Raw genomic sequence first — 12,594 nt, forward strand, 5'->3', positions numbered from 1 at the left:
GTTCGGTCCCCGGCCAAGTAAGTGTGTGGGGGGACCATTATGTCCGTGGGTTTTCTCAGGGAACTCCCGTTTCCTCCCACATCCTCAACCGATTCCTTCATCATTCAGTTGTCGTAATCATTTGTCTCCCTTAACCTAAAGGGTGTAATCGTGGGACGTTAAACTGAAAGATTTCATTTCCACAGTTTGTCCTCTTTAGAGCTCTCTCTTGGCTTTATGACTAGCATATGCACCTTTCACGCGAGAGATTCACGTTCTATTCCCGATGAAAGCTCATATTGATCTGTTAAACTGCAGATACACGTTTCAACTATTTCCGTTACTTACGTAATTATCTGTATATAACTTTCCGTTAGTTTGTATTTGATTCAAAGAAATGCACCCTTCTCTTGCGTTAGTGACTTAATGGTACATTCGTCAACAAAAGTTCTTTCCGTTTGATGAAATTAGTTTCCTAAATAACTTCAGAATGGGAGGAGAATTTGAGTAGTTTTCAATAAATTAAAAAGAATGTAATATTAAAAAGAATGTATAATGTACATTCCAGCCATACCACCGTTATTTCCAAAATAAATTTTACCAAACGGAAAGAACTTTTGTCGCTGACTGTACATGTAATTACTTTAGGATAAATGGGCCAGAACCTGCCTTTGGACGGAACACACACAGAAATTACAAAAAATGACTACTAGAAAAGAACATTGAAGGGCCAACATGGTAAGTTATTTCCATCCTTTTTCTGGTGCTTCCCTATGCAGAAGTTACTTGTTTTTCATTGGAGGAGTAGAGAGACCCTTAAAAGTTTCAATAAAATGCTAATTTACTTGTTTTTCCAGGTGCTCCTGGTTGAATTCATTCCAAAACTCCCCATCTACCGACCTGATTAAAGCTATTTGAATGCGTGTGCAAATACTTTGTTCTGTTAACGTGATGCTTTTTCAAGCTTGGAAAGCTCTCACGGTGGAGAAACGAAGGAGGAGAAGAAATCTTGTCGAAACGTGCCACCATGTCTGTTGTTTTTTGTTACAAAATGCATTCTTAAGAATATTAAAAACAAAGCGCAGTGCCTCAACAGAGTAGTTGATGGATAGGTAGTCACATCAAATATATATATACACACACTGGTGCTTATTTAAGTGTATAGCAAAATGAGCTCATACTTAATATAACAATGGACAAAATACCTAAGATTATTTAGTTGACAATTTGTGAAATATATATATAAAGAAAAGTGCACTCAGGTTATCTATTATTAAGAAAAAATAAATAAATTTAAGTGTTGTGATAGTTTATTCGTAAAGAACTTGGCAATGACTTGGATGAAACGCATCTGCTCCGCTCTTGAAGTGCGTTGTGAGGTCACCCAACAGCTTCTGATAGAAGATAAACTTCATGATTCTGTAGGAAAGAAGTTTTTTCACACATTCTGTAATATTAGAATACAATAACTATATATAACTGCTTTGTACAAAGGATGTATAACTAATCTGCTTGTTTTGACCTGTCTCGTTGCACACTCGAAGCACTTGTTCTACTGTTTTTCTCACTATCATTCGTATTGGGTAACTGTGCCTCTTGTAGAATCATATCACATATATAGACACGTACATACAGATACTATATACATAGAGATAGAAGTGAAATATACTATATGCGTGTAGAAAATACTTTCTCTCAAAAATCTATAAATATATGTTATTACCATTTTCGTATTGGTCACTTTTCTGTTTCCAACAGAATTTGTAACGGTTAATGTTTATGTTAATCTATTATGCAGTGACGGCTTTAGGGATATGTTGAACGTAATGAGTAGAGAATTACAAACTGAAAATTGTTGTAGTAGTACTCTTAGTAGAAATTGTATATGCATTGCATTTATAACAAGTTAAATTCTATATTCGTAAGTGAATGTGACAGTAAAAATAAATTTTGATTTTCCCACTTTGATAAATTAACAAGATAGAGCATAAGATGAAATAACATTTATAATTAATACCATACAGAATTTAAATTCCATTATAAATTATTAATGTAGACATGATTTTGTTATTTTAATATCGTAATACATCCGGAGTTTTCGACTGACAAAAAGTATTAAACATATCTTGAGCACGCGAAGGAAGACAGCGTTAATATTGTGATAGTAGGAACTCTTTGTAAGCGTTTTATTTATAATTCATTCTGAGGATATTAATAATGTTTGTTTATTCCGCGACTTGCCTTTCCACGTACTAATGGTATAGAGAATTGCTAATGTTAAATTACAATTTACCAAGTACTGGAATATGTGTTTGTTACTAGGTACCGTTGTTCTAATAAGAGAAAACATGATCATTTAGTTAACTCCATGTTAATTTCTTGTTAATTTCTCCTTAATCTCTGGAGAAATAAGAAAGTTGTGCTAGATACAAAACAGAAAATAGAATCATATATTTCAGCTGGCTTGATCAGCTATATAATTTAATATGGTAGTATTTGTTTTGTTTCCCGACTAGTTGGACCATGTATGCATACTCTATGGGATCATACGTGAAAAGGAGAGTGATAGTCAAATCAGAATTTATGGTATTTTTAAGATCCAATCAGATTACTACAAGACAGTCACTAGAGATATATTTATTTGTGCTTTCATCAATAAAGTCCATAATATTGACCTAGTATTCTATTCTTAGGTAATATGTATTTTATGTTATTATCCAATGCAAATATCTTTTTGTTTTAACTAACTTTACTATTTTAAATAACTTAAACTAGAAACACAATTCGCTAATCAAAGCATCGTTTATTAAAAAATAACGAAAGAACACAGACGCTAATGAACAAACGTGTTTCTGAAGTTTACATGAAGGCGCGAAAAATGTGAGATTTCTAATATTAAACAACAAAATAATGAGAGATGGGGTTACGCGTCACTCCTGTTACCAACGGAGGCTTAATAATTTTAAAAAGAATAACGTTTGCTAAGGTGGTCATAGCTTTTAACGTTAAAATGATCACTGGTATATTGTACCTTCTATTGCGAATTGTATTGAGTAATACTATCTTTTGAAAGCAGCTTGGGTAAACACTAAGAAATTTTTGTTTTTATTTTTTGTTGTTTATATTTCTGATGTGCAATACGAAAATTATAATAATAAGCATGAAACACTGTCTGTGTGGGAAATTGTGTTACAAATATTTCAATTAATTATATTAAAATTAGTTGATATAGTCATGATAGTCGAGCGAAAATAGGGGAATGATGTCAAGGTACGTCGAAATCTGGATGACGTGGCGAAACAAGCGATTCCGAAACTTGAGCTCTCTTTTAACAAGATAAAATGCAGTGTTTGTCCCACCGTTTTACGGAAATCCTTGTGCAGCTTCAGTTCAACAAAGATTGTATTGATATGAGCGCCCTATTTTGTCGCTTAATTATCATTGTTATATGAGTTTTGAAATCCTTTAAATATCTTGTGAGGAAAATTGACAATGCCTTGTTCTATGTATAAACCTAGTATTAATATATTGGTTCTTCGGAAGCGCGTGATTACCGTATTGGCGCGAATATAGGCCGCACTTTTTTCCCTAAATTTTGGTGCGGCCTATAATCGAGATTTTTTCCCCCTCAGATCATGAATCGTTAGTTTCAAAATGACATGTACACGTATTTTGCAGCCTTCAGTTTGAATCATTTCAGTTCTAATGCCATATCCACATTTCCTGTTTTAAACTACAAAATCAAGCAAATCTCTTTCCACATCTGGATATTTGCATTTTGCCCTCGAAATGAACACCGATTTTTCAAACTATTTAAGACTTTCTCTTCACGTGTACACCACCTATGGTTTTTTTAATTTATCAATATCAAATCTGCGTCCAGCTTCCCGCTTTCCGTGCTCCTTTGCATAGTTTCAATTTCGCTGTGCAACTAGTACGCTCCTTTCCTATCGTTGCTCAGAAACCAAACGATCAAGTTGGAACTTCCTTACAAGGTCGCTTAAATTAGTCGTGTCACCAGACCTTCCAATACGTGAAACCTGTTCTGTTGTTGATGAGTCACCCTTAGTTATGCGAGAGTTGAAGGGGAAGGTGAGATCCAACTGAAAGTACTGTCTAATTGAATTTTCTTTTAAATTTAGTAATGTCGCCTATATTCGAGATTTACTTTTTCTGTAATTTGTTTAGGTGCGGCATATATTCGTGCAAATACGGTATATTAAGATATTCACACAATGTGTCAAAAATTAATGATTTTATTGGATATAGTTTTGGGAGAGTAGTTGTCAACTTACTCTTCACGTCATTCTTATGGATTTCTAAGACGAAAGAAAAATTCCTTATAGGCATAAAGATTTTTTTTTCTTTGGTTCTCTAGGCTGGAATTTAGACTGTTGTTAAGAATCAAAATGTATTATGACATCCTAATTCAACACAGATATCTGTTCTATTTATCACGGAGGTTTTGTGTAAATCCCAAAGTTGCAGCTTAGAAATTAAGTGTCTCTGGGTGAAGTGAAAGATTGGCTGGTCAGATGCAGTCTGTCTGCTTCCATTTACATTTTAACGTGGAATCTAAACACATAAGCTCCTATTGAGAAATGAAGAGTGATCTGCACAAAAGGTGGAAACGCTAGCTATTTATCCCCCTACCGACGGAAGAACAAACTTGGGTAAAGATAGGAAATTTCTACTTCAAGGATGAGCCACACTTCTTTTGTAAAATAGCATGTTAATTGAATCCACACTGATACCGTAGGAGAACTGGGTATTCCCTAAATATGCTATTATTTTGTAGACAGAGATTTACATGGCAGAAAAAGAAGCATACATAGTTTTTCTTTCGGATTTTAGCTTAAGGCCGTTGTTAAAAAACAACCCCTTGTCATGCAGATGTCTATTGACATTAACTCTTTTTTTTTTCTTCTTTCTTTCTTGTTTGTGTATTTCGATTTCTCTAAATTTTTCAGAAATCAATGGTTTCAATTTGTCTAAATTTTTCAGAAATCAAAGGACAATCATCGTTGTAGCAAAGTTTATTATTTTGTTATCCCTGACAGGGAACTTATCATGAGCTGAGTAATTCTTATACGTTACGATTCCCGCTAGTTAGTGGATTTTCACAGTAGGATTACTTCAATTTTTGCTTTGCTTTTAATGCGGGAAGTGAGGCTTTATGTCTGATCCCATATTAAGTTGCAGATAATGGCTTTACAGAATCTTAGTGATAAGGAACTTCAAAACAACTACCATTAATTCATATTTAAAACTTGAAATACTAAATGAAGTACTTCAATTTAGACGGCAAATTGACACCGCGTCTCAATAACGCTTTGTTATTTTCTTCATGTGCTGTTTTAGTTCACTCCTCCTAGAAATACACGCATGAAGAAAATAAAGCTTCATTGAAGCTTAGTGTTAATTCGCCATCTTTGGGTGTTTCAGTGAGTGAGAGTATTTTCAGTTTTTAATTATTAATAAAATGCATGCTATTACGTCATTAAGTAACATTAATTCATGTCTTTTTGTTTCTCTTCCTCTACATTTTGAAAATACGAGTACATTATGTTTCAAAATAAGTTCGTCTCGAGGTATTGAGAAAAATAAAGTTTGTCTCTCAAAAAATAGTTTGTGTACATTAAAATTCTGTTTGCTTTTTACCGAGAACCATATTTTTTTTTTCCTTCTGAATCTTTCATAAAAACCTAAAGCCGTCACAAAATTAAGCGTCAAAAATTGCAAATTAAACGTCATTCCATTGGATCTTGTTTTTCCTCTTGTGTGCGTGTGATTAATAACAAAGTTTTCTAGTAAAAAGAGAATTGCTTCTCGTTTTTGATGTGAAACTAATAATAATAAGTTGTACATATTTGTTTTGTTTACCATGTAGTTCGTTTATTTCATTTTTTTTATTTTTACAGTATTTTTTTCACATGTTTGGCAGTAACAACAGTAATAATAATAATAATATAAATAGATAAATTTCTTTTTGCAACGTAAATTAAGTAAAAGATAGTAAAAGAAAAAATAATAATCGAAGCTATTTTTGAAACTTGTATTTTATGAAAATCTAAGATAACTAAATGTTAACATTGAAATGTTATGTACTTTGCAGAATTGTCATAGCACCAAGTAGCTGATTGTTGATGTGTACATATATAAATAGAAATATATATATATACATATACATACATAGATAGGTATATTTACATTTAAATCATCGAAGTATTTTTTCACATTTCTTTTATGTTGACAGAGTTCTCTTTCTTTCTTTAAGGATTGAATTCAAAAGAAACAAATTTAAGGAGGAAACTTTGTGTACGAAAGTTTTAACACGGAATGTCTAATTTAAATAATTGCTATGTTAAACTGAAAATGCACAACAATTCTTTAAATTTCTTAATACTTAAACATTGACTGGGAAATGTTAAGATTCAGCGAAAAGTAAGAAAGCCAGGAGTGAAATAAAAGTGCAAAAGTAAAGGGTCCTATTGGGTGGACAGATCTCTTGCTGCACTATTTGGATGTAACACAAAAGTTTCAAATCTGGAAAACTTTCGTTAAGGGTATATTCGGAGTAAAATTAAAATTTGGAGAGCCTCGCTCCCTGAAATTGACAAAATACTGCGAAATATAATTTCAAGATTTTGTGAGACGTTTGTAGTGGCATCATGTTGTACGAACGGAATATTGTTTCGGTTGTGAGGATAACTTCGTACAAATTGCGTTATTTTTCAAAACACTTCGTAAGTTTGTTCACTGCTTTAACTTGTTAGCTTAAAAGCCCAATTTTTATGATATTTTTTAAAAAAATTTAAAATTGAAGATCATTATTCCAAGACATATCATTATGTAATTTTAAAATAATTTTATCGAAGATTTCTTCTAATAAGCTAATAATTCTAATAAAGCTCTAATTATTTCGGGTTTTTAGTTCGTATAAAAACTTAAAATTTCGAATATGTGGTTGCCCTGAAACATTCTCTAATGTTCGTTTAAACTCCAAATGTGTAAATTAAGTCATCTGGTACAACTAGTTAAGGTCATGGCAGCAAGATGCCATATAGTTGTACTTCCCTGAAGTCTTGGTTCGATTTTTTTCCCAGTTACAGTCGGCAGTAACACCCCATTGATAATGAACTTAAAATTTCCTCCAAATTTTGGTTTTGCTTTTGTTTGTATGAAATTTGACAAAAGTAAGGTGATGCGAATTTTAAGTTAAATAGACTGAAACTAAACCACTTCTTGCAAGTGTCGCCTGTTGCAGTATATGGGAAGTTAGGATTCTGAATTTTTGAAAGCGAAGTAGTCTGGTAGTAGAAATCGATAAATGAAAAGCCAAAATCTCTCTTCCATTGAAGAAGAAAGGAAGATAAATGAATAAAAAGTAGTGTATTATCTTACATCTTAAAAATCTGCGCTTTTTAAAACTATAAAACTAACCTTAAAATTTAACGGAGATTATAGTGTTCAGATAAAATGTATCCTCAACTCTTCTGTTTATCGTTAGTATGGCTTTTTCCAGACTTGAAATTTGTGTGTATAATATCCGCACAAGCAAGACTATTGTCATTATTTTGTGCTCCATCAAGCATTGTGTTTATTACTTTATAGTATTGAAGTGTCCTCTGAAGGGTTTTTGTAAAATAATGATCATATGTTAATACATTAAAAAAAAAGAAAAATATCTAAAACAACTATGAGAATACAGTATACCTCCGATTTAACAGACAGACGTCACCGTATATGTAGAGAGATCTTCGGATTCAGAAGTGTTGGCCTATAAACAATAAAGGGAGTTTAGATCTTTGATTACTAAGAAACAACAACATTGAAACTTAAAGAGCTTTCACCCTTCAAAATATGTATTTGAAAGGACTTTTTATGTTAACTAATACAGTTTGCACCTCACATTTACATTACAGCACAATTTTAGGTGGAATATCCTATTTTAAATGTTATTTAAAATACAATTTGCGATTTAACGGATTTCCGATTTTACGGACACCCTTTTGCCCTAGTTAGTTTGTTAAATGGAGGATTTACTGTACGAAGTAGTTGTTCTTTACAAAGATTGAATGCTCTACTTACAGTAAACTATCCTATCCCTGTTCCTCTTCCGGAAGAAAAACATACGTTTATCACTTAGTTTAACAACAAAATCTCCATAGAAATGGCCAAAATATTGGACATAACTATCGTAAAAGTGTGATAGATTTTGTTGGAACTTGAAAGAACAAGGGAACAGTATGCGGAGAAACTAGTTTTGGCAGCTTATTGCTCAGAAAGGTGGGATTCCCAATCCGTGTTTATTAGACTTTTTTTTCTTTTTTTTTTCTTTTCATGCGTGCGTGTATTGTCGTTTCATGTAATGTATATCACCTTTCGAAGTGTGATAGCGGTTTTCTTTAAAACAAAGCAGAATGAAGAGTAAAAATGTGGTCTTGAACGTAGCAATTGTAACAGTTTAACATATCAGAGATACAATTAGGTTGCTGTTTTGTCTTATTCATTAAATGAATTCTTAGCAGCAAATTTGGCTGTTGTACTTCCTCATAATAGAGCAAAATATGTTTAAACTACCGACCCCAAATTGCACAGGAATTACGTAATTTGTAGAAGTAGCTAATTCACGGAGTAATAACAGTAACAGCGTGTATAAAGTTCAGTTTGATGTACACGGAAGTGGAACAGGCGATAAATAGAGTCAAATTTCGTATAGTTTAATTTCAGATTTCGATCAGAAGCAAAGAAAAGGAGTTTTAACAAGTTTCCATTGATTATATACATTGCAATGCAATATAAGTATTTTTGCAAAGTACCCTACAGACAGGATATTCATTTGCGAATTCTGTATCAGAATTTAACTTTTCTCCTCAATTGGTGATGAATTGAATCGGAATTTGAACTATGATCTGCAATCAATTTAATGATGCAGACAACAGGATCAATATAATAATATTAATAAACAGAATCTAATATTTACAGAGGAGTATCTCATAAAATTTGATACTCATTATGAATAGCTAATACATATACAATGATTATTAGTTTCATTCATGCACATATTCGTTGCAAGTATTGTCTTGTGTAATTACTAAATGGAACTTTTGTGTTAGCAATTAAATTTCACGAGATTTACACTTTCAATCGTCAGGGACACTTCTTGTAGTATTAAGACAATAAAATTGAGTGGTTATAATACAGGGTGAGTCAGAAGTCATTTGACAAAATGCATTTGAAACTACAGAACTATCAATTTTTTTTACAGATTGTGTTATAACACATCAGGATGTTCCGGGAATAAAGCAGCAAACTTTACATATGTGTTCTAGACCTTGATACAAGAAAAAACTTGATCTGTGACCTTGATCGGAAACAGCTAATTACAGAGATGGGGCCAATTTAAGGAAAGAGCGCTGCGACCAAATTACCTCGTCTCGTAATTAAACGTTTCCGACTAAAGTTCCAGATTTTTTTTTTCTTTTTTTTTCTTATACACATGTGCGAAGTTGGTCGGTTTATTCCCAAAACATCTTATATATTCAGTGGATGCTTTCCAAATTGCTTTAATCGGAAATTTCAGAAAACATTGCGCTATAGCCGTAAGATTTTCTTCTGTAGTCACACATTTCGGTCTACCTGGTTTAGGAAGATCCTGTACAAAAGCCAGTCCAACTTACGGATTACTTGTCAAGAAGGAAGTACAGTGTTCAGAAAACGCTGCACAAAATAACTCAATCACACCCGGTTGGGTAATTGTGGTCAAGTAACCACCAATTTTGAAGCACGAACACACGATATTTTTTTTTTTAAATAGTACTCATTGTAAACTTACTTAAATTACAGATGTAACAAGTTTAATCTTACCGTAACATGTTTACGTCCATCAGATAATTCTACTCTAGTCAATTAACAACTGAATAATTGCTTGTGTCAAGCGATTTATGACTCACGTTGTATTTCTTGTTTTGGACACAAAGAAAGGGAAGACGTTTCTTTTGTAGATTTTCTGAAAATGGGAAGAGAATTGATATTCATTTTTTTTTTTAAGTGTGTGTATGTAGAAACTATGAACTTCTCGACAGCTAAATGCACAACTATCTGTTAATAATATTTAGGTATAATGTTGAAACGAATAACTTTGATCTCATTATGGTTTTTTTTCTTGTTTCTTAAAATTTAACTATGTTTACAATGATATTGTTGATGCATAAGCTTGAAATACGACATATTGTAATCTTTATGAATTTATTTCCTCAGCAGAAACATACTATGTTGGCTTTCTTCACAGGAGAACACATTATAGTTGCACGTACACGTTCTTACGAGACCAGACGTTATTGGAGATTACATGATGACGCTAGGGTGCAGCAATCACTATAATAAGAGCAATAAAATATGTTCATATAATAATAACTCTTAATAGTGAATTCTTTTTTATGTTCTCATAATGTTATGTTAGGAACAGAAAGTTTTTTGAAATCAGCTGCTTTAAGGCCAAGAGTTTTTTTTTTTTTTTTTTTCACGGCAGAAGGCACAGTTTCTAATTTCAGAAAAAAAAGTTAATGGGTATATAAGTAATGGTAATCGTAAGTAGCCTGTTGTATAAGGTTGTAATTTTCACTTTCATCTTTTTGATCGACAAAGGTAAAGAACTAGCGGCGTTAAGTAAATGAGCGAGCGCTTCATGAGATAGAGAGATAAAATAGTAAGGGGAAAAAATGTCGGGAAAGTGACTGTAAAGCGTCAGTTGGACTCCGTGTAAAAAAATACCATATTATAACCCTGTAACTTTTTTTCAAGTTTCCGAGTTACGGTATCTTATTCTAATAATTGTGATCCCGCTTCTTTTTTCTTCCCACCTTCATCTCTTCCCTTCTAGATCATATATAAAAAAAAAATGGTGAAACACGTATCTAATTATTTTAAATGACAAGTTGAACTATCGAATTTCATTTCTTGAACCTTAAAAGATTCCGAGATATCGGTATCGTATTATAATAATTGTAATCCTCTTTTCTCTCTTCTAGAACAGATATAAAAAAACGCTGAAAACGTTTAATATTGCTTCTGAGCACCCTTTGTGTCTACTTACTTCGATGTGTATAAAGTCCAACAGTAACGTCTGGTCATAGAATCATCTGAGTGTTTTTAACGTTGCATTTTGAATAACCTGGCTTTATTTCCTTCATTAATAGTATACCTTGTCAAATATATATATATTGTAATTTTCTTGTACTTATTCTTCAGATGTAGGCGCTAATTGTATTTCAATTAATGGAAGATAACTAAACTAAGTGACAAAAAAAGATCGAATTTTTAAAGCTTCCGTATATACAATTAAGATATGTCAAAATTTAACTCAAGTTTCCCTATCAATTTTGTAAGCATTTGGAATTTCGTTCTGAATGATGGTGAAAATAAATGCAATTGAAATATCTCTTTAACATTATTATAGCTTTCAGGTAGCCACATTGTATAAAAGTTACGATTTTTTTTTTTTTTTTTAATTATAATAATAATTTGCCCATGGGCTTGACCGTCAGATATTAACTGTCAGTTGTGGATCAAGTGAATTACTGTCAGGACCTGTTGAATTGTTAATCCCTCGTGTTCAAAAGTGCTGATGTATTAATGACTTCAAAATTTTGTATTAATAAGGTTGAAATAGTGAATTGGACAGGAAGTGTTAGTCTTTCGCTTGTTTGTTTTGTGGGAGAGATCGAGACAATATGGCTGCCGGATAAATATCAAGAGTCTTCTCATCTTTAATTCAATTTAAATATACTTCAAAAACAATTTTTACTTTAAAAATTTTGTGTTTTGAAATGATTTTTTAAATATGTAGTTGAAGTAAAATATATCCGGCGTTAGTATGAACATCTTTTTAAAATAATTCAAGTTAAAACAGGCAATTTCCGACTCATATTCGTGGCATTTTGCTTACAGCAAATACTGTAACTAATTTAATTTATTAATATTTAAAACAATTTAAATAAATGCATGATAAACACTAATAGAGGCATTTTGGGCAACAATCTCAACGACTCATGTGACTAATGAAAGGAACAATTTTTGTAGCTTAAAATTTTGAACATTTTGAAATTTTGAACTAATGTTGCAAAAATAAAAGAAATAACGTACCGGTATTTTTGTTATATACTTGGCATGTGATACACATGGGATGTACATTTGTCAGTCTACACTTAATTTACCATTCAAAATAGACATATTAATATTTATAATACTTATAGTCTGTCGAGGAACATTTCAAAAAATTCCGTAATCGAGGTTGAATTGTGATACGGAGAAAAGAAAAACTGTTCTGCAACAGACAGTGGAAGCTTTAACATATGAGATCTTTTTGTGTCATTTTATAGTTATATCTTTTTCAATGATTATTCCCTGCTTAATGACGAAACATAAATGTTGAGACGTTTTATTTAATTTTCTGTTGATAAATGAGATAAAATATAGTTTTTGCAACCGATAGGGAAGTCTGATAAATGCAAATATGTCTTTGAAAAAAGAAGAAAAAATGAATCTCAATATATACTACAAATATATTTTGTTACGTAATTGTACATAATGTATTCAATAATAATAATAATA

The 12,594-nt window shown here is 31.9% G+C and overlaps 1 protein-coding gene across 1 annotated transcript in view; it reads left to right on the forward strand.

The window, feature by feature from the left end:
* LOC145681307 (cysteine-rich hydrophobic domain-containing protein 2) overlaps positions 1-11,478 on the forward strand; it is a 39,023-nt gene extending 27,545 nt beyond the window's left edge. The window contains exon 4 of the mRNA XM_081752968.1: positions 837-11,478. Coding sequence (XP_081609094.1) covers positions 837-887 — 51 coding nt within the window. The 3' untranslated portion in view covers positions 888-11,478. The remainder of the gene's footprint in view (positions 1-836) is intronic.
* Positions 11,479-12,594: the final 1,116 nt, after the last annotated feature.

Source organism: Thermobia domestica, chromosome 3, assembly GCF_964235325.1.
Source record: "Thermobia domestica chromosome 3, izTheDome1.hap1.1, whole genome shotgun sequence".
NCBI lineage: Eukaryota > Metazoa > Arthropoda > Insecta > Zygentoma > Lepismatidae > Thermobia > Thermobia domestica.